Source organism: Pipistrellus kuhlii, unplaced genomic scaffold (assembly GCF_014108245.1).
Source record: "Pipistrellus kuhlii isolate mPipKuh1 unplaced genomic scaffold, mPipKuh1.p scaffold_m20_p_2, whole genome shotgun sequence".
Lineage (NCBI taxonomy): Eukaryota > Metazoa > Chordata > Mammalia > Chiroptera > Vespertilionidae > Pipistrellus > Pipistrellus kuhlii.
In genome coordinates, this window is record NW_023425515.1 from 182,145,877 (window position 1) to 182,165,158 (window position 19,282).

Consider the following 19,282-nt stretch of genomic DNA (forward strand, 5'->3'; position numbering starts at 1 on the left):
CTCTGCCCACTGACCCCAGCTACGAGGTCCTCAGCAAGGTCATCCTGACCCTTCCAGGACTTCTCCATGTGCAGTCCGTGATCCCCAGGCCATAACACTCAGCTGTGGGACCACGCAGGACAGAGAGCTGGGCGGGACGCCTCCGGGCGGGACGCCGGCTTCACTAGTGCCCAGCTCAGCACTGCCCTTCGAGTTGGGGCAAAAGCCCCAGACAGGAGCCGCCAGGCCGTGTCTACTCCCCGCCTCTCCTCCTGGCAGACTTTCACAAGAGGAACGAGTGTGGCGTTTGAAGTAATACAGAGGCAGACTTTTATTACTAAATACTAAACGAGTATACAAAATGCATAATTGAATAACAGCTAAAAAAATAAGTCCAAGAAATGTGCAATACACATTTTTTGAAATGATAAAAATGTATTCGTGAAAATATAAAATGTTGCATATATACACAATATATACTTAATATATTTATAACATAAATGCGAACGGTAAGTGAGAAATGTGTACAACAGCGAGCAGGGTGGTCGGTCGTGTATGGAGCAGCCACTTGTTCTGGCCGATCAGCTCTATTATTTACATCGGGCACGGAGGAAGTCCATGAGAGAGAGGGCGTGTCCACCACAGTGTCTTTTCAAAGCCATTTGCACTGAAAATCAAGAGTGTCCAAGTGACGTGACCCCAGGGTAAGAGATCCTTGGTCTGAGGTCGATGGGACGGCCAGGGATGGGAGAGGACAGCGGTCAGGCTGGCTTGGGGAGAGGCCTGCACCGGGACGGGCGGGCGGCCTGCAGAGCAGCCTGGAGGAGGACACAGTCTGCCGGGCGTTAACCAGGGCGGCGCTGTCCGGCTGAGGCAGGCGCTCAGAGTGGATTCAAGCATGAGTGGGGCTCGGGTCAGGACACCTCCCGGTCCCGTCCTGGCCCTGACGGCGGTGGCTCGGGCCCCTTCCCTCTGGGAAGGTGTTCAAGTAACGGCGCTGAGGCGTGCGGAGAGGTTGTGTGCGGCGTGGGCCCTGGCGGCGGCTCCTGGCCTGGAGCGCGCCCGCCCTCACAGCTCCTTCAGGGTGATCTGGATCTTGCCATCGTGCTCCCCCATGTCCAGCAGGAAGGCGACGTGGTTGCTGTAGTGCTGGATGATGTTGTTGTCCATGTTGACCAAGATTCTGGAAGAGAAGAGAGGTGGCTAGACTGGGGGAGGCCCCTTGCTTTCAAGGCCTCTGGTGACAAGGAGGACAGGGATGGTTATTATACAAAAGGGATTCCCAAAATTTCAAGCGTCTCACACTTTCTCTCTGACCCTCATAACGACTTTCAGTGGAGGGCACAATGCCCACGTGGCCGAGCCACAACTCAAACCAGGCCTGCCAGTTACCATGCCCCCGACTGTGCCAGGGTGCCCCTCTCAGTACATATGAGCGTGGGCACTTTTGAGCAGCTAAAGGTAGACCTGGGGAAGACTCAGTGCTCCTCAGTCACCAGCCGGGCTGAGGACTCCAGCTCAGTGTGAGTCCAAGAGCAGGAGGCGTGCTGGGTGGACAGTGGAGACAGCGACCTGCCATCCGGATGTGCCTGAGCCTGAGGCGAGGGCCACACGAGCCCACTCTGAGGCCCGTCCCCGGGAAGCTGGCGTCTCAGGGCCGCACAACAGGCTCGAGGCACTTGGCCTTCTCTCCCCACAGGCTTCAGGCAAGGACCTGGGCTGACCTGAGGAGGAGAACGCCCCGTGGCGGGGCCTCTGCAGGGGTCAAAGCCAGAGCATAGGTCAGAGGGCGCCCGCTAGGAGCTGCTTCCCTGGGGAAGGACCCAGGAAGAGGTGACCCAACCTGATCCTGTCAGGAAAGGAAGTGAATTTTTGCCCGTCCACTCATCCATCCGTCAGCCCATCCCACCATTCAGGGCCTTGCTCCAGACAAAAACAAGGGTCACACAGAGACCCTAGAGCCTGTCCTCCGGGGGTTTAGGATCTAGCATGGCCTCAGAGAACAATGTCTTGGTACCCTATTATTCCAGCTCATGATGGGGAAACTGAGGCTCAGAGGAGTGAAGTCATTTGCCTCAGGCCACACAGTCAATAGATAGCCCAGCTGGGACTTGAATCCAGACTTTTGTCTCTTTTCACTGCATCTTTTTTTTTTTTTAAGAAAGACACCACCCTGTCCCCCCCCCCCCCCCCCACCGTAAATACAAATTAGAAAGTGGTATATAGAAAGCAGGCAAAATTCAGGACTGGGGAGAGTTCAGATGAGAGTTCAGATGAGGGCGGTGACCATGCTCCTGGCAGGCAGCTGCCTGCTTTCCTGAGGACCCCGGGGAGGCAGTTCCTTGTCCCCACTCCCCAGGGCGGAGGGACAATGGAGACTGCGGTGAGCGGAAGCCGAGTGCCTGTGCTTAGCCATCAAGCAGCTGCTGCTTTTGGGAAGGCGGTCCGGCTCAGGCTGGGGCCAGTGTCTAACCACAGGCTCCCGCTTCCTCAGGTCAGCTGTAGTTCCTTCGCTTCACAGAGGGGTCTCTGGGGGCAGCGGGGTGGCACTCTGTCAGTGCGGGGCTGTGTGTCACACAGCGGCATTTACAGGGTGTGTCTGGGTGCCAGGCGCTAAGTGCCTGCATGCACACACTGAGATGCCTCCCTCCCGCGCCCAGGCAGGGCCTCCGGGGGGCCCGGCGCACACCTGTGCACGAGGAGCCCAGACAGCCCCAAGGGCCCTTCCCCTCGGAGGCCAGTGACCTCTGGGCCCTGGAGGCGGGAGTGTCAGGGACCGTGTCCCAGAGCTGGGCCTCTTGTCACTTGCTAGTGCTAGCTGTCTTTTGTCCTGGTTTGCATGAAACCCTGGCCAGCTGCCAGCAACAACAATGTGTTCGTCTTTCAAGCACTCAGCGGTGCTTGTAAGGCTGATTGCATCTCCTTTGTCCAAAGGACTTTCGGGAGGGTTCTGTGAGAATAAACTAGGCCACCGATTAGAATTTCCTGCTCCTCGGACGAGAAGCGTCCGGCTCGTAGGGGTGTGACGAATGAGCCTGGCCTCTCCTGAGAGGCTTTTTGGGGGGGCTCTTCTCACTGGGCATCAGAGGCCCGAGGTGTCCATGGTGGGCGGTGTGTATGGGTGTGGGGTGCCTCTGAAGGGCTGCTGAGTGCCCTGGGCTCTGGGGCTGGCCTGGCCACAGCCTATCTTTGCTCATTGCTTAGCGGTTAGAGGAAAAAGCAGGAGGCGAGATCAAGGAGGAGTGTGTGCACAGCCTTTAGACAGGCCAGGATTCCTTCTGCCATTTATTAACCGTGATCCTGGGACCACTCAGAACCTCAGGCTCCTCCTCTGTGGAAACAGAGATGATCACCCAAGCTCAAAGGCCAATGAGAGGACCCCTCGGAGTGATCTAGCCCAGCACCTGGCGTGTGCAGCGTGTGCCACGAATGGGAGTTGTTACAATTACGGCTTAACTAGCTGCCCGGGCTTGAGGGAAAGACCTGCAACTCAGCCAGTGGGGCTGGGGTTGGGGCAACCTTACATGTATTACCCCACACCCCAAATCACACACCAGGGCACTCCCAGCCGCACAGCCCGCTCTGGGGGGGTCGGTAGGGAGCTGGCCGCAGGTGGGGCTGCAGCCAGGGGGTGTGGGCACTGGCACTGAAAGGAGAAGTGGGGCTGGGCTTGTCCGGGCAAAGCAGAGCTTGCCCTCTGCCGTGAGCCCCAATTTGAAACCGAAACTTGACAGAAAAAAAAAAACACCCCTCGACACTCATACAACCAAAACCAAACGGATCCTTTCCCAGCGGCCGCGAGCCGCACACCTTCCCCCACCCCGCCCTGCTCTGGGAAGCTGGGTGGGAACGGAGGAGGGAGGGGAGGCAGGGCTGGGCCTGTGAGGAGGAGGCCACCCTGGGCCTGACTGGATGGGGCGTCAGCCTGAGACCCAAGCCTGCCTCCCTCGGCAGCTTTCTGGAAAGGACAGGCCACAGACTGTACAGGAGACGATGCCTGCACACCTCCAGGGGCCGGAGTTAGACTGCGCAGGGCGGGAGGGTCTGGCGGGAGGTGTGGGCAGTGGGGCAGGGAGTGTTTCCCAGAGCCTGGTGCTGGGTCCTCTGGGCGGGAACGGCAGTGTCGATTTTCTCTGCCGGGGGCGGGGGCTCGGCTGGGCTGGTGAAGTGACCCATTAACAAAGGCTGCAGCACAGCTCACGGACTCTGACCAGGGGACTGAAGCCTGGGAGGCAGTGAGCACATGGATCCCACACCGAGGATCTCCCGGGAAGAGAACAAAGGGAGCTGGTCCCCAGCACGAATCCCAGGAGCCCAGGGGAGGGGGCAGGCGCTGACCCCTGGAGGGTAAATCGCTACTCCCTATGCCTCCTGCTGACCTGAAGATGGAGGAGGCCTGAGGACCATCCCTGGTGGAGCTCCCTCAAACCACGTCCAACACGATTCCCTTTTCCTGACGCAAGGCCAGCCCCTTCCTCTGGGCACTGACTCAGCAGGTGGCACCGCTGCTGGGCCCTTCTGCCTCAGAGACTTTACTCTGCTGCTCCTACCCCAGACATTGCGTATCACTTCTGAGCCTCAGTTTCCCTATCTGTGAAGTGTGAATAATGGCATCTACCTCCTAGGGTGACTGTGAAGGGTTAAATGAGATAGGCTTAGCACACTATCTGACACAAAGTAGGCGATCAAGTGAATGGCAGTCACTATTATCATCACTGCAATCAAGTGACTTGGGACTTGAACTTGAGTTTTCTGACACGTGGCCCTGCACTTCCCACAATCTCCCACTCCTGTCCTTCCCAATAGCCCTCACCGTCTGGTCTCTGTGGTGGCCTTGGCCTGAGTGGGGGCTTTCTACCCAAGTCCACATCCCCTAGTCCTCTCCACAAAGCCAAGCACAAACACCTGCTGAGAGCTCCAGGAGTCGCCATGTTGGAAGGAAAGGGGCGGTGCGGAGACGGGGAGGGAGAGCTGGCCTGGGCACTTACCCCCGCTTGCACTTCTTGTAGACTTTGTAAATGTTCTCTTCAGGAAGCCCATACTTCTCAGAGATCTGGAAGAGAGCAGTAGGGGATTCATTGTCTGCTGCCCAAAGTGGATATATCCCATTGTTTTATACCACGACTTTTAATTTCCTAATTATAAAAGTTGTACGTCCAGTCCATACACTGAAAGGTTGAGGATTCAAGTCCCAGTCAGGGCACATGTCTAGGCTGATCCCTGGCTGTGGTGTAAGCAGCAGGCAACCGATGGATGTTCCTCTCTCTCTCAAGTCAATCAATAAAAAAACAACACATACATCCTTAGGCGAGAATTTTAAAAAAAGTAATATACATCCAGATTGTGGAAAGATACAAAGAAGAAAATTACAATCACCCATAATCCTATTTCCCAGAGATAATCACCATTAACATCTGGGTATATTCCTTCTCATCAGGTCATGAAGATAGATATTTTTATATTCCACATAGGTAGTTTTGCTTATCCTTGCATAGGATAAGCCTTCCCAAATCACCACAAACTCCTGACAGACAGCATGGTGAGTGGCTGCAAAATACCCCAAAGGGCATCACCACTCCCCCCAACCCCTGCCGGACGTCCCGGTACAGATGGTCCCAATGCTGAGGGCTCCCCGCCACCAGTGTGCAAACTCCTCATCACAGAGCCCAGCTCGTAAGACAGCGGGAAGAACTAAATGAACTGGCCCACATACAACACACAGGACAGCTCCTGGTGTGTGCCCAATAAATGGCCAATACTCAGTACCTGGCCACTGCCATTCTTTTAGAAGCTCTTACCCTATTGTGGGGGAGGGTAACCCAGACATGTCCCCCTTCAAGCAGAATTATGAATCCCATTTGATGGGTGTGGATGCTGGGCTGGAAGAAGGTAAGGCCTGTGCCCAAGGCCTAGCCTGGAACCCAGGTTTGCTCCCCATCACACCCCAGAGCACTGAAGCTTGTTCTACAGATGAGGAGACTGCAGCTCAGAGGCTGGTGAGCACGAGTCTGCACTCACCCAGCATTCAGCCATTTCTCTCAGAACTCTGGGCAGACGCACTGGTCCCAGCTCCACCACTGGAGCTACAGAACTCTTACTTTGCTGAGCCCCCGTTTCCCTGTTTGTGAAATGGGTGTGACAAGGGGGGTACACAGCGGTTGTTCTGCACGTGAGCTGAGACGATGCTGTGAAGGGCCCTGTGTGGTCTCGGTCAGCCCTCAGGTTAGTGTTACTGATGGCCTTGGCGCACAGGGAGCCTCAGGCCCAGGGCTTCCGGCGGAGGTTGTCCTCACTGGGCCTTTTAGGATGGGGATCGGTTCGGCTCCCCGTTATTCTCTGCTGTGTCAGGGATCCCCCTCACAGCCAGAAAAAGTCCTAGGCTATTTATCCTAATGGCAATGTGACTGGAAGCTCCCGCTGTGCCTCGAGTAATGCAAGCGAGAACTTAGGGATTTTTCTACCGTAAGTTGTACAAAGACGACACAGGCTGCTCCTTAGGGAATAAGCTCTCCAGCCCTTAAGTACACCAGTCAAGACTGGGCACCCACTTGGCAGTTACTGGCGGGAGAGCTCAAGCACTAGATGGGGAGCTGACCCTTTAAGGTTCTGTCCAACCCAAAGATTGAGCCTCCGTTCAAATGGCGTTTACTGGCCTTTTGGGAGCCCAACCTCCTGGGGCCGGTGCAAGCAGGGCTGGTGATATGTGAGGAGAACAGGAGAGCCTGGGCGAACCCCAGCTCTGTCACTGCGAGCAACCTGGGCAAGTTATCTGGCCTCCTTCTGGGGGGCTGTTTCCTCACGGGAAATGAGGCGATAAGAATAGCACCCACTTTTGAGGGTTGTTAAAAGAAGATGGTGAGCTGGCAAATGCAGGATGCCTGGCACACAGTGGGTCTTCAAAAGGGTGACAATGTCATGGTTTAATTCATTCTTCCCTCCACAGCCCAAGATCTTGGAACCACGTGGCTTTTCTGAGTGGGCCACCTTCAAGCACAGCTGGCCCTGGGGAGGCTGCTTGCGCAGTTGTCAGCTGAGCCACAGAGCTGCTGTGGGCTTTGTCTGGGGCTGTGTCACCTGCTCGCTGGTGGTTTGGGGGTGGGGGTAGAGGAAGGTCTTGCCCAGACACACCTTCAGCTTCCCTGGCCAGCACTCCAGCCTCCCCCCACCCCCCCAGCCTCTCAGCCAACCACAGGCTGCGGGAATGAGGCCCCCTGGGAAGGAAAGAAGTGTCTCTGGGGTCTGGCCTTTTGGGGTTTCATTCCCATTAAAATAGAAACAAGTTTGCAAAGCCAACAAAAAGCTCTGGCTTGTCAAACAGCAGCCATCAGATTAAGGAGGATTTATGGTGTGTGCGACTCCCAGGGTGGAGCCAGGGTTCTGGCTGCAAGATAACATCACTGAGGCTTAAACTCCCCTCACCCACCCCGCTACACACCACACACACACACACACACACACACACACACCACACACACACACACACACACACACACACACACACCACACACCACACACACACACCACACACACACACACACACACACACCACACACACACACACACCACACACCACACACACACACACACACACACACACCACACACACACACACACACCCCCCACACACACACCACACACACACACACACACACCCCCCACACACACCACACACACACACCCCACACACACACCACACACACACCCCACACACACACACCACACACACACACACACACACACACACACACCACACACACACACACACACACACACCACACACACACACCACACACACACACCCCACACACACACCACACACACACCCCACACACACACCCCACACACACACACACACACACACACACACACACACACACACACACACACACACACCACACACCACATACACACACACACCACACACACACACACACACACACACACACACACCGGGGCCAGTGGGCCCTCCCAAGTGGGTGGGACAGGTGGGCCACCACGGCACCGAGGCTCCAGTGCACTCCTTCCGGAGCCCGCCTTGGGAGGCCAGACAGTGTGTCAGAGGGAAGAAGTAAGGGCACGGGAGCACGAGAGGGGGTCTGGCCGGGCAGGCGGGGTCTACAGGCCTCTTACCGCGTTCCTCAGCCCCTTCAGGTCCGGGGTCTTCAGCATGAGGGCGTCAAACACCTCCTCGGTCTCCCTCCGCACGTACAACAGGACTGAGAAGCAAAGGGGAGGCTTTTAGTGCTGTGAGGAGGATGAACGAGCCCGGGATACCTCAGGGGGTGGGGAAATCTTAAAAAACAGCACTTCCTTTCTTAACAGTAAGATTGATTTCGGCAGAAAAAGCCAGCCCTTGCTGAGGGTCTGAACCCAGCTGGGACCCCCGGGCTCTGCGGGTCCCAGGCACTTGTTCAGACCCTGCTGATCTTGGCGAGTGTGAATCCCCACGCTTCCACCTGCCAGCCATGTGACCCGGAGGTCATTTTAACGTCACTGAGTCTCATTTTATCCAATGGAAATGGGGTGGAACCAGCCCTCTCTCACAGAGCTGCTGTGGGGATTAATACTTCTTGGAAACACCCAGTGCAGGGCAAGGCCCAAGTCAAGGTTGGGGGAAGCTTTGGCTCTTGGCTGCTGGCTGGTGTCTTCCTGCTGGTCAGCTACAGCCCCAGAGGTTCAGGCATGTCCTTCTCTTCCAGGAAGTCACAGAGTGTCCAAGCCAGAGAGCCAGCTACAGGAATCCACCCTGCTCCCATGTCCACGACAGTGAGGGGGATTTGTCCAACATAACCAGCCTGTCACCTTGACCAGCCTGAGCCCCAGGACGCCCGTGTCCAACACGTCAGAGGAGGCGGGAGCCCTCCAGCTCCGTGACTGTCTCTCTAAGCACCTTGGCTGCCCCCTTACTCCTCCCCCTTCTTCAAGCCTTGGCCCAGCCCCAGCTCTGAGGCGTGGAGCAGCCCCTCGCACCCTTTCTGTCTGGGCCAGGAAGGCCTCACAGGGAGCTGGGGGCAGCTGGGCTCCAACAGCAAAGGGGGTGGGAGTGTGGCTACCTCTCTGCAGGTCGTCTTCCTTGGCCTGTTTGGAGGGCAGCGGCTCCAGCTCCTCAGCAAAGGGCAAGCCGGCACGCTTCAGCGGCAGCCTGTGGGGACGGCAGAGAGGGGCTCATCAGAAATCCAGCAGGGCCCGAGGCCAAAGGACCCCGCTGATCCCGCAGGAGACCCCATGAAGGCAGGCAAAGCAGGGGAGCAGCGGTTAGGGGAGCATGTGCTGGAGCTGGACTGCCTGGGTTCAACTCCCAGCCCTGCTGCTCACTGGCTGGTGGCTAGGGGGGAGTCAGCCTCCCAGGGCTCCCATCTGTGAAGTGGGGTGACAACAAACCAGCACTGTCCCAGGAGGTTGTGAGGCGGGAGGAGACGATGCACACTGCTGTCTCAGTGTGTGACCCCCCAGGAGGGCCTCAATAAAGGTTCTGTTGTTTTATTACCAACATTATTTTTTGAAAGATCAGGTTGGATGGATGTGAGTCCCCAGGAGGTCAGTTTCTCATCTGACAGCTTCCCAGGCTGAGGCTGAGTGGAGTGAAGGGACTGTGGCTGACAGACAGAGGGTGGATGGATGGAGGCCCTTCTTAGACTGAAGGGCCCAGGGGAGGAGGGCTCTGAGCCCCTGAGTCCTCCACCACAGCTTCCCCTCCCCACCCTCCACATCTGACCCCCATCTCTGAGGCTTTTTCTTTCCCTTTTTACAAGCAGATGTCTCGCCAGAGATTCGCCAGCTTTTCACATAAAACGAACCCATAAAAACCCAGGCAGTTTCAGCGAGAAAGGAGCAGGAGTCTAGGAGCTTGGAGGGTTGGGGCAGACCCGTGGCTGCTTCCTCCAGGCCCAGCCCTCAGCTTGGGAGGCGGGTGGGGGCAGGGAGAGCAGTGAAGGGGGACAGGTAGGGCGGTGAGGCCCTGCGCTGCTGGTCTCCGTACCTGTTGGAGCCGCCCTGTCCTGCTGAGGGCACTGCCTGCAATAGAGAGAAAAGACATTTCGTTCACATGCTGAGTGGAGCCCCCAGCTGCTGCAGGCTTTCTGGGGGGACAGCCTTTGGCTGGCGGAGGAGGAGATGCAGTCTTGGTGCCTCTCCAGCCCATTCTGCTCGGATCACAGCCCTTTTGTGAGCTGAGATCTGGAACTGAGAGGAAGCCTCTCCCCCACATGGGATGAGTCAGGGCCTCTGACACAGGAGGCGCTGGAGTGTTGGCAGGGTCATGGAGTCCCACCTGAGCCCAGCAGGCCCAGACTGTCCCGCAGCAGGTGACTCGTGTGGGAGCTGAGGCAGAGGCGGGAGGAGAGAGCACGCCCTCTGCCCCTCCTGTGGGCCTGGCACTGCTGCCTGGCGCAGTCATCGCCAGTCCCAGCAGGAAACACTGTGGCCCAGAGAGGGCAGGGAGCCCTGGGTAACGCCCAGCAGCAGGCAGTCCGGATTCGGACCCCGGACTCCAGTTCTCCGCTCTTTCTGCTTCCTGGGTGCCCCGTCTCAGGCCCCCTGTGCAAAGACTCGTCCCTCTGTCTTTCCCCACAGATCGGCTGTAACCTGGCCACAGGGGCCTTAATCGCCAGTGGTCAGTCATCTTCCCACTTGGCCTCTGGTTGGGGAAAGAGTGAGTTCTTGCTGGAGGCCAAAGCCCCGATTCTGGGGCAGTGAAGGGAAGAGGGCGGTCATAGAAAAGGATTTAAACGAGGCCACGGACGGCACCAGGACTGGCTGTGCTTCCAGCTCCATAATCCATCTGGTACACCAAAGGCGGTTTCTGCACACGTCCCCTCCTCAGCAGTGGGGAGCTATGACCTCAAAGGAAGAAAACTGTCCAAATGTTTATCTAGCCGACAGGCTGTGGGACCTTGGCTCTGCTGCTGACCAGTGGTCCTTGTCTGCAAATGGGATGACCAGTCTCTGCCTCACAGGACCGCTGAGAGGGGAGACGAGACAGATGCCCAAGGTGCTCCGTGGCTGCCTCTGCCTCCAGAGAGGGTGAAGCCAGTGGACCAGGGCACCGTTTCTGAAGGCAGGCAGCCTGGCTCGGGCTCGGCCACTCCTGTGTAATCCTGGGAGGACTGTGTGCCTCAGTTTCCACCCCACAGATCAGGGGAGAATGGTATAATCCACTTCACAGGGATGCAGTGGAGGTCAGAGGAGGTGACGGGGGAAGCACTGAGCCTCTCATGGCGTCTCTGAGATGAGTATACCCACGAGCTTTGAGGAGGCCACCATCAGATCAGGTCTGGGGCTCAGATATTAGAAAGCTCCTGTGTGTGTGCTCCAAGCATACACACTCTGATGGCTATAAAGTCCGTTTCCTCATTAGCATTCTTCTCTGGAGTAGAAAAGGTCACAGCTTATGTGATCGTATATATATATTTTTACAAATTTCCTGGGATTCAATGAAGGTACTTTCATTTTGATGTAAAAAATATTAGGACACATAAACATCTAAATGGACCTGGGTTGGCTGAGTGGCAGGTTGTGTGCTAAGGTGCTAAGACCCTCTCCCAGCCCACGGCGCTCACCCCTCCGGGACGCTGCAGGCCAGAGAAGTGCACGTTGGGGATGAACAGCACTGGCGGGGTCTCCAGGTCAGCTTCGGGCCGCAGGTAGGTGATCTCATTGCCCCGGAAGCCGGACAGCAGACAGCCCTTGATGCCTGGTGGGAAAAGGGAGGCATGGTGACCTGAGGTCCCTCCGTCCATGCCCCCAACCTCTGCCCTCTAGTCTCCTTGACCCCTTCACCCCAACCCAGCTCAGACCAGTCTCTGCCTCATCTCCACTGACCGTTGTTGCTGGTGTCCGGGCACTTGACTTTCCTCCGGAACTGCTTCCGCTCATCATCCCGCATCTTCCTCTCTGCTCCCTGTGAGGGGGAACGGAAAGGGAGTCATTAAGTGTCATGGGAGGGGCTGGCTGCTTTGCATCTTGAATGTGGCCAGCCTTCTGATGCTGCTTGCTTCCCAGTGTGAGACTAGGAAGTAGGAAAGTATAGAGGGAGGGAGGGAGGGGTTGAGGATGAGAGAGAGAGAGAGAGAGAAATGAGGAGAAGAGAAATGTGAAAAAGAGAGACATTTCTAGAGCTCTGGAAAGACATCTCCCGAAAGAGATGAGAAAGGGCCTGGCCAGTGTTGCTCAGTGGTTGAGCGTCGACCTATGAACCAGGAGGTCACTGTTCAATTCCCAGTCAGGGCACATGCCCGGATTGCGGGCTCCATCTCCAGTGCGCGGTGTGCAGAAGGCAGCCGATCAGTGATTCTCTCTCATCATTGATGTTTCTCTCTCTCTCTCCCTCTCCCTTCCTCTCTGATGTCAATAAAAATAAATAAAATAAGATAGATGAGATAGGAATGCAGAGACAGGGGAAGATATAATATACTAGAGGGGCCAGGACAGACATTGACAAGCACAGAGACACAGGGAGAAATTCAGAGAGCAAGTGCAGAGAGAGACAGACACGCCTGGGTGGCTGGTGAGATGCAGGAGGGGCAGCCGTCTCCCTCCCTGGGCCCAGCAGAGCGCCTGTCGCTCTGGTCACCTTGTCACAGAAGATCTTGATCTGGCAGACGGCGCGGTGCACCAGGCGCTCTGTGGCGGAGCCACAGTCATAGGTGTCAATCTGCAGGTTCAGGGGGACACCCTTTACCCCCTTCTGCGACGAGAAGTCTGTGCTGAGGCAGTTGACGCCGATGAACACCTGGGGACAGACAGGGGAGCTGACCAAACAGCCTGCCCGGGTCCCCAGCTCTGCGGTCCCACCAATCCCCGTTATGGAGCCCACTGCGTGCCTGCTGAGCCCCGATTCCACACGCTCTGGAAGCAAACACCCCCTTTCTGTTACAAAAAGGGGAGCTGATGCTCAGAGAGCAGGACAGCTGCCCCAGGGTGACACAGGGAGGATGTGAGGGAGCCGAGGTTTGAGCCCAAGTCGTTAGTAGTGGACAGTGACATGGCAGCCCAAAGGATCAAGGCCCTGAGAGGGAGGTTAATGGTCCCTTAGGAGCTTAAAATCAAGAGCCTCGTTTTCCTACTACTCAGAGCGAGGAGGTGGAGAAGGGCCATATTCCACCCAGGCCCCCAGCTTCAGAAGACCACCGTCCTCCGGGGCCTGGGCCACAGAGATTGAGACACTGCCCTCTGCACCCCAAACACCAGCTCCAGCCAACACCCCCAGCTCCAGACCGGTCACCCCCATTCACAGCTGAGGAAGTGAGGCTCTGAGTAGGGAGTCAGGCAGGGTGGCAGAATGGGATGAGCCTGGACATGGGGCCCCCACAATGGGGTGGGAAGCTGGGCTCTGCCACTCACTCCCCTGTGGAAAGTGCTTTAACCACATGGAGCGGTTTCCTCAGCTGCTGGGCTGTGGGTCACTAATGGCCTTGGCATGTAGTGGCTGTCGGACATGTGTAGCTGTTGTTAGTGGGGTTAGCTGGAGTCCCACCCAAAGCTTAGGCCTGACTGAGGGTGGCCTGGGGCAGTCTCAGCAGGGCAGTCCCTGGCAAGCTCACTCTTCCATGGGGTGCCAGGGCCAGACCCCACTCCCTTGGAAATGACCCTGACCCGAACAGCAGGGCTGGGGGTGGTGCCTGAGCAGACCCCCTTCCTTCCCACGCCGTGCGGGAGGCGGGTCCTGGGCACATGCCAGACATACCTCCCCCTCAGCCAGCTCAGCCCTAATGGAGCCCCCACCCAGCTCACGCCTGAGAAAGACCCACGCCTGGGGGCTTAAGAAGCTGTGAGAAAACCCCAACCGAAACCCACCTCTCCCTTCCCACGAAACTGTCCCCACCTCTCTGCACCGGGGCCCCGCTCCCCCTCCTGTTCCTGGCACCTGTTTGAATAATAATAATCCCTGCCTTTGGGCCTCTCTTTGTGTTTTCAGAGCCCCTCACTCCGTTTTCTCAGGCCCCCTGGTCAGGCGGGGAGACAGGGATTAGCTCCCAGCCTGGCCAAGGCCAGAAATGCCCTGCCTTGAACTGAACCCAATCCTGCCTGGGAGGGGAAGGGACAGAGGCAAGGTCACCCAGCCCCTGGCTCTCAGACTGGTGGCCTTTCCACATGCCAGCTCTCCCAACAGAAAACCAAGACACAGGGGCCCAGCAGCACTCAAGGCTGGCCGTAAGCATTCAGTAGCTTAATTGCTGGTACAAAAAAATCACCAGAGGCTCATTTCTCCGGCCTCCCTGGTGGGTTTGGCTCTGTGCCCGTCTCAGACGTGCATGATCTGGTGGAATCTTCGCCCCAGAGGCGGATTACCGTTTCCTTCCTATGGCTCAAGAAAGGAGGCACCTGGGATTCTGGGCCTCATCCACCGGACTCCAGAGCATCTTCCTGCAACACTGCACTGGCCTGCCAGTCAGGAAACCTGGCCCAGCAGCAGCTTGTGACCTTGCAGGAGGCACAGCTTTCCTATCTGGCGGATGGGAGGACTGGGTTAATACCAACAGCCACCACTTATGTGCCAGGCTGTGCTCTACCTTTTACTTATCTCACGTGATCCTTACGTCAGCAGAATGGCTGGTGCTATGATTCCCTTCCAATTTTATTTATTTATTTATTTATTTTAATATATTTTATTGATTTTTTTACAGAGAGGAAGGGAGAGAGAGATAGAGAGCTAGAAACGTTGATCAGAGAGAAACATCGACCAGCTTTCTCCTGCACATCCCCCACGGGGGATGTGCCTGCAACCACTGTACATGCCCTTGACCGGAATCGAACCCGGGACCCTTCAGTCCGCAGACCGACGCTCTATCCACTGAGCCAAACCGGTTCGGCTCCCTTCCAATTTTAAAGCTACAACACTGGCCTGAGCCCACAGGGCTGGGATGCAGGCCCAGCCTTTCTGGCTTGAGAGCCTGTGCTTCTCCACCGCTCTCTATCCTGCCTCCTCCTCTGATGCCCTCATGGGAGCGGCTGCCACAGTCCTAGGTGCAGGCAAGCCCTGTCCCCAGAATGGGGACTTCGGACGGCCCAGCCCTGACCTCGCCATGCTCCGGCACTGACCTTGGCTTCCTCGTTGACATTCCACACGAAGGACAGTGCATTGTAGGCCACCTCCTCAATGTGCTGCACGGTGTTGAAGTTCTCTTTGCAGTCCGCTGAAACCACAGGAAACCGGAAGAAGAGTCAGGAGGGAAGGGGTTTGGGGACACCGTGGGAAAGAGGCATTCAGGAGCTAGGCCCCATTCTTGGCAAGGACTTGTATCCTCTCCCCCAAGAACCATGTTTCAGTGCAGCGAGGAAACTGGTAATTGTGCCTTGGGTTACTGAACTATTGAACTAATAGTGAATAAATGGTAGTATCACTTAGGAACACGTACAATATGGCAAGGCCTTAGTTAATCCTCACAAACAGTGGCACTATGAATATTCAGCTTTCACATGAAGAAAATGAAGCTCAGAGAAGTTTAGTCACTTGCCCAGGGTCACACAGTAATAAAAGGCAGAGCAAGGAGCAGAGCTCAGCTTTGTCTGGCTCCTGAACCCAGGCTCCCAACCTCTCTGCTCTCTAGCCTCTCAGGAAGTCACTGAATCGTCCCTGTTGTCTCATGCTCCTCAGCATGCTGTGTCCCAGGCAGAAACAGCGCTGTGGCCGGCAGGGCAGCCAGCCTTGTTCCAGCTGACAGTTGAAGAAATGAAGTCCGGAAGGAGATGTAACACAGGCCACACACCAGGAAGAGAGTGATCGAGCCAGATCCTGGAGATCTGAGCATGGCCTGTGTCTCCCACCATCCTGGGGCCTGGGACGGGGACAAGGTGGCATGGACACGAGGCCTGCCTCCTGCCCCCTACCCTCTGGCAAAGCCTGATCCCAGCACCCAAAGCAGAACTGGCCAGCTGGGCATGGAGCTTCCCAAATCACCAGCAGCCTACACTGTTATCTAATACATTGGAGTCTCAGTCCTCTAAGGCAGTGTTTCCCAACCTTCTCTCATGATGAGAATCACCTGGTGGAGTTGTTAAAACACAGATTCCCGGATCCCAACTAAGAAGTGCTAAACTAGAATTTTTGAGAACATATAGGTAAAATTGCATACCTAACTTAGTGCTCTGTATATAAAATCTGTCTTAGAGCACTAGTTAAGTATGCAATTTTACCTATATGTTCCCAAAAATTCTAGTTTAGCACTTCTTAGTTGGGATCCGGGAATCTGTGTTTTAACAACTCCACCAGGTGATTCTCATCATGAGAAGGTTGGGAAACACTGCTCTAAGGCCCCTGATGGAGACAAGCCGCCCGCATCCCAGGGGGCCATTTATCTGACACAGCTGGAATCCCAAGGCCTGTTTATCCCAAAGCAACTCAGAAAAGAGGCCACTGCTTCCAGACAACAGATGCAAATCCCTGCAAACTCCACACATTTTAACCTGGGAGAGGGGGGGGGGGGGGCAGGCAGGCAGCTGGGGTTACAACTAAGTCCTTTAGAGGTCAGAGGGGACTGGGGGAACGAGACACAGCAAGAAAGGCCTGATTAGGTGTGTGTATGTGTGTGAGAGACAGTAAGAGACAGACTGGGAGGGGGCTTGGGACGGCTCTCACCCACGTCGATGACCCGCTGCTTGGCTGTGGGCTGCCGGGAATGCCAGTGCTTCCAGAACCGCAGCTGCTCTACCGGGACCTTCTCGTTGTCAAAGACAACCATCACCACGCTCTGCAAGCACAGTGGTCACTGTGATCCCCGCCGTGGGAAAGGCCCCCGCTGAGTCCCTGAGCCTGGGCTCCCGTGGCCCTGACCTTTGGCCTTCGTTTCCCCCACTCCATGGCACTGGGCAGTTACCCAGCAGCACCCTTTCCCTGGGCCCCAGGCAGGCAGGGCTGACCTGACCATCCCACCCCTTCCCACAATGCTTCAGGGCCAACGCACCTTGACTTTGTTGGAGGACAAGGCGAGGCCCTTGCCGCCGGCGGGGGTGCGCAGGGTGATGGGGTAGAACTGGCCCTTGTTGAGGTAGGCCATGGGCGACTCGCCTGACTTGATGTGGATGGCTTTGGGGGAGCCCAGGGTGTACTCGAAGTCACTGTGAGGAGGAGGGGGACGACGGTGAGACTGGGCTCCCGGGCAGGGGTGCTCCCGAGGGCAGAGGGGGAAGCCTGAGCTTTGCCGCAGACTTGGTGAGTCACTCTACTTCCCTGGGCCGCAGTCTCCTCAAAGTTTGGAACCCTATGTAATGGCTTCGCTGAGCCCCAGCCCTGCTGAATAGTGAGCAGTGGAAACCAGAGAGACCGCTGAGGAGTGACAAAGCCACGGGGGACACGAGGAGCAGCAGAGCCCTGGTTTTCTGACAGGGCGCTGAGCCCTGAGCCCGGAAGAGGAATGCAGAAGTCATTCTCTTTATGTCTTTTCTTTCATTTAGCTTCACTCCCCAATTTTCACTCACCGCTCAGAGGGCAGTGTGAGACTCTGTCTGCAGCGCCCTGCCCCTGAGCAGGTGGCCAAGGGTTCACAGGGACTGAATTACCTCTTGGGGCTAGGGTAGTCCTCTGGACATGGAGGCTCCGGGGACGTTTTCAGGATATCTGGGAAGAGCAGCGACTGCAGAGGAACACAATGAAAGGGAATAAGTTAGTAGGTTTGGGCTGCTGGGCCTCAGCCTAGGCTGCTGCACATAGCTGTGTCTAGAGCTCTGACCTCCTCACAGTGTCCTCTCCTTCTGCACCTGCGTGCATATTTCCGGAGACACTGTGAGGGGCACGGGGATACCCTCACCTCCTGCGGGTCATCCTTGAAGGTACTGTCTGGCTGCCAGCGCTGTGTGGGTGGCACCCCATGGATGCTGTCGAACAAGGAGTTGAGGGAGCCGTTATCGTACACGTCACTGGTGGGCAACAGGTAGCTGTCCACAGCGCCAGCTTCCAGCTTGCTGGGGCCTGCGGGGAGGGCAGCTGCCTTGCCCGGGGAGGGCATGGCCACCTCCAAGCTCATCAGGTTATTCTTCTTGAGCACGTCTGGGTACTCTGGCGTCCCAGACACGTTCTCTGTCAGGAACTTCATGAGGTGCGTGGGACTTTCCAGGGGGGTGAGGTCCATGTCATAGTCCATGCCGTGGTAGTACCTGGGGAGAGAGAGGAGGGCTGAGTGTGCCTCTTCTCTCCGAGGAGTGGGATTGGAGAGGGATCCTCACACTGGCACACTGACCTTCTTTAATCCACTTGGTGGTTAGGCCCTCGCATGAAACAAGACATGGAGCAGGCCAGTGTGTCACAGGGAGGAACAGGGAGGAGGGGCTCAACACTGGGACCAAACGCAGGCTCAGGGCTGCTCTATCCATTACAGTGTTCGGTAACTTAAAAGCTGAGCGTTCATTTATTTCTCAGCCAGAGTTAAATGTCCCCACTTTTAAAACAACTGCTCCTGTCATCCCACGGGAGTGTGTGGGAGTGAGCATCTATGAGTGCAGTTCATTGATGTTGATTAAAAAAAAGGTGTGGAAGGACAGACGACAAACCTTAAGGGAGGCAGAGGAGCGGGACTGCAGGAATCTTTTACTTTGTACTTTTCACATTTCTATAGAGGTTAAATCTTTTACAAGTAGGTATTACTTTTATAATCAGAAAAGCTAATAACATTTTTTTAAAGCTCATTTTGAGAAAAGTCCCATGCACCAAAACCCACTGTTCCTAGCAGGGGAGGGACCCTGTGCCAGCCAAGACAGAGAGAAACCCACGTTTCCCAGCAGAGGGCCTATGTGCTGGCAGGAGAGAAAACCTGGAGAGAGGCGGGCAGGGTGCTCCCAGCCAGAGATGGAGGTGGAGGCGGGAAGGGTGGACAGGCAGAGCTGGTGGTGGGGTGAGCTCACCTCTTTCCTTGGTCGTTCCGGCCCCCGTTGGTGGAGGACAGTATCCGCTTCTCCTTGGGACCCTGAGGGGAGAGGAGAGGAATGATTTATGCCTGACTGCTGGGTAAGATCCAGCTATTAGGAGCCTCAACCCCCTCCTGCGCACTTGGCCAGGCAGGGGAGCAACCTCGGTCACTGGGAGAACACTGCCAGGACTTCGAGCTGGCAGAGCTCTAACCATCGTTTAGTCTGAGCCCAAGTTAGAGAGTGGGAGAAAGACCCCAAGATTAGCACTTGGCAATTTCGGAATGATGGAGTCAGGTAGGCTTGGCTTAAGTCCTAGCTTTACCACTTTAAAGCGCTTTGTGCTTTGGATAAATGATGGCACTTTCTGAGACTCAGTTTCTTCATTTGTCAGATGGGGAATGATATCACCTACATGGACTCCCAATCCAGATTTCTTGGGTTCGATTCCCAGATCTGCCCCATA

At 56.2% G+C, this 19,282-nt stretch overlaps 1 protein-coding gene across 5 annotated transcripts in view; it reads right to left on the reverse strand.

Moving 5' to 3' along the window:
• Nucleotides 1–285: 285 nt before the first annotated feature.
• Nucleotides 286–19,282, reverse strand: part of GRHL3 (grainyhead like transcription factor 3) — a 33,089-nt gene continuing 14,092 nt past the window's right edge. For 3 of the 5 annotated variants that reach the window (XM_036448420.1, XM_036448417.1, XM_036448419.2), the window contains 13 exons: nucleotides 18,814–18,875; nucleotides 17,724–18,069; nucleotides 17,476–17,549; nucleotides 16,881–17,034; nucleotides 16,556–16,667; nucleotides 15,019–15,113; nucleotides 12,551–12,709; nucleotides 11,800–11,878; nucleotides 11,538–11,671; nucleotides 9,959–9,993; nucleotides 9,033–9,121; nucleotides 8,110–8,195; nucleotides 286–1,162 (listed from right to left, as the gene is read on the reverse strand). In XM_036448420.1, the coding sequence (XP_036304313.1) occupies nucleotides 872–1,162; nucleotides 8,110–8,195; nucleotides 9,033–9,121; nucleotides 9,959–9,993; nucleotides 11,538–11,671; nucleotides 11,800–11,878; nucleotides 12,551–12,709; nucleotides 15,019–15,113; nucleotides 16,556–16,667; nucleotides 16,881–17,034; nucleotides 17,476–17,549; nucleotides 17,724–18,056 (1,641 nt within the window). In that variant the 5' untranslated portion in view covers nucleotides 18,057–18,069; nucleotides 18,814–18,875 and the 3' untranslated portion in view covers nucleotides 286–871. Of the gene's footprint in view, nucleotides 1,217–4,967; nucleotides 5,033–8,109; nucleotides 8,196–9,032; nucleotides 9,122–9,958; nucleotides 9,994–11,537; nucleotides 11,672–11,799; nucleotides 11,879–12,550; nucleotides 12,710–15,018; nucleotides 15,114–16,555; nucleotides 16,668–16,880; nucleotides 17,035–17,475; nucleotides 17,550–17,723; nucleotides 18,070–18,813; nucleotides 18,876–19,282 lie in introns of all 5 variants that reach the window. The other 2 variants (XM_036448418.2, XM_045585027.1) reach the window with 2 other exon arrangements.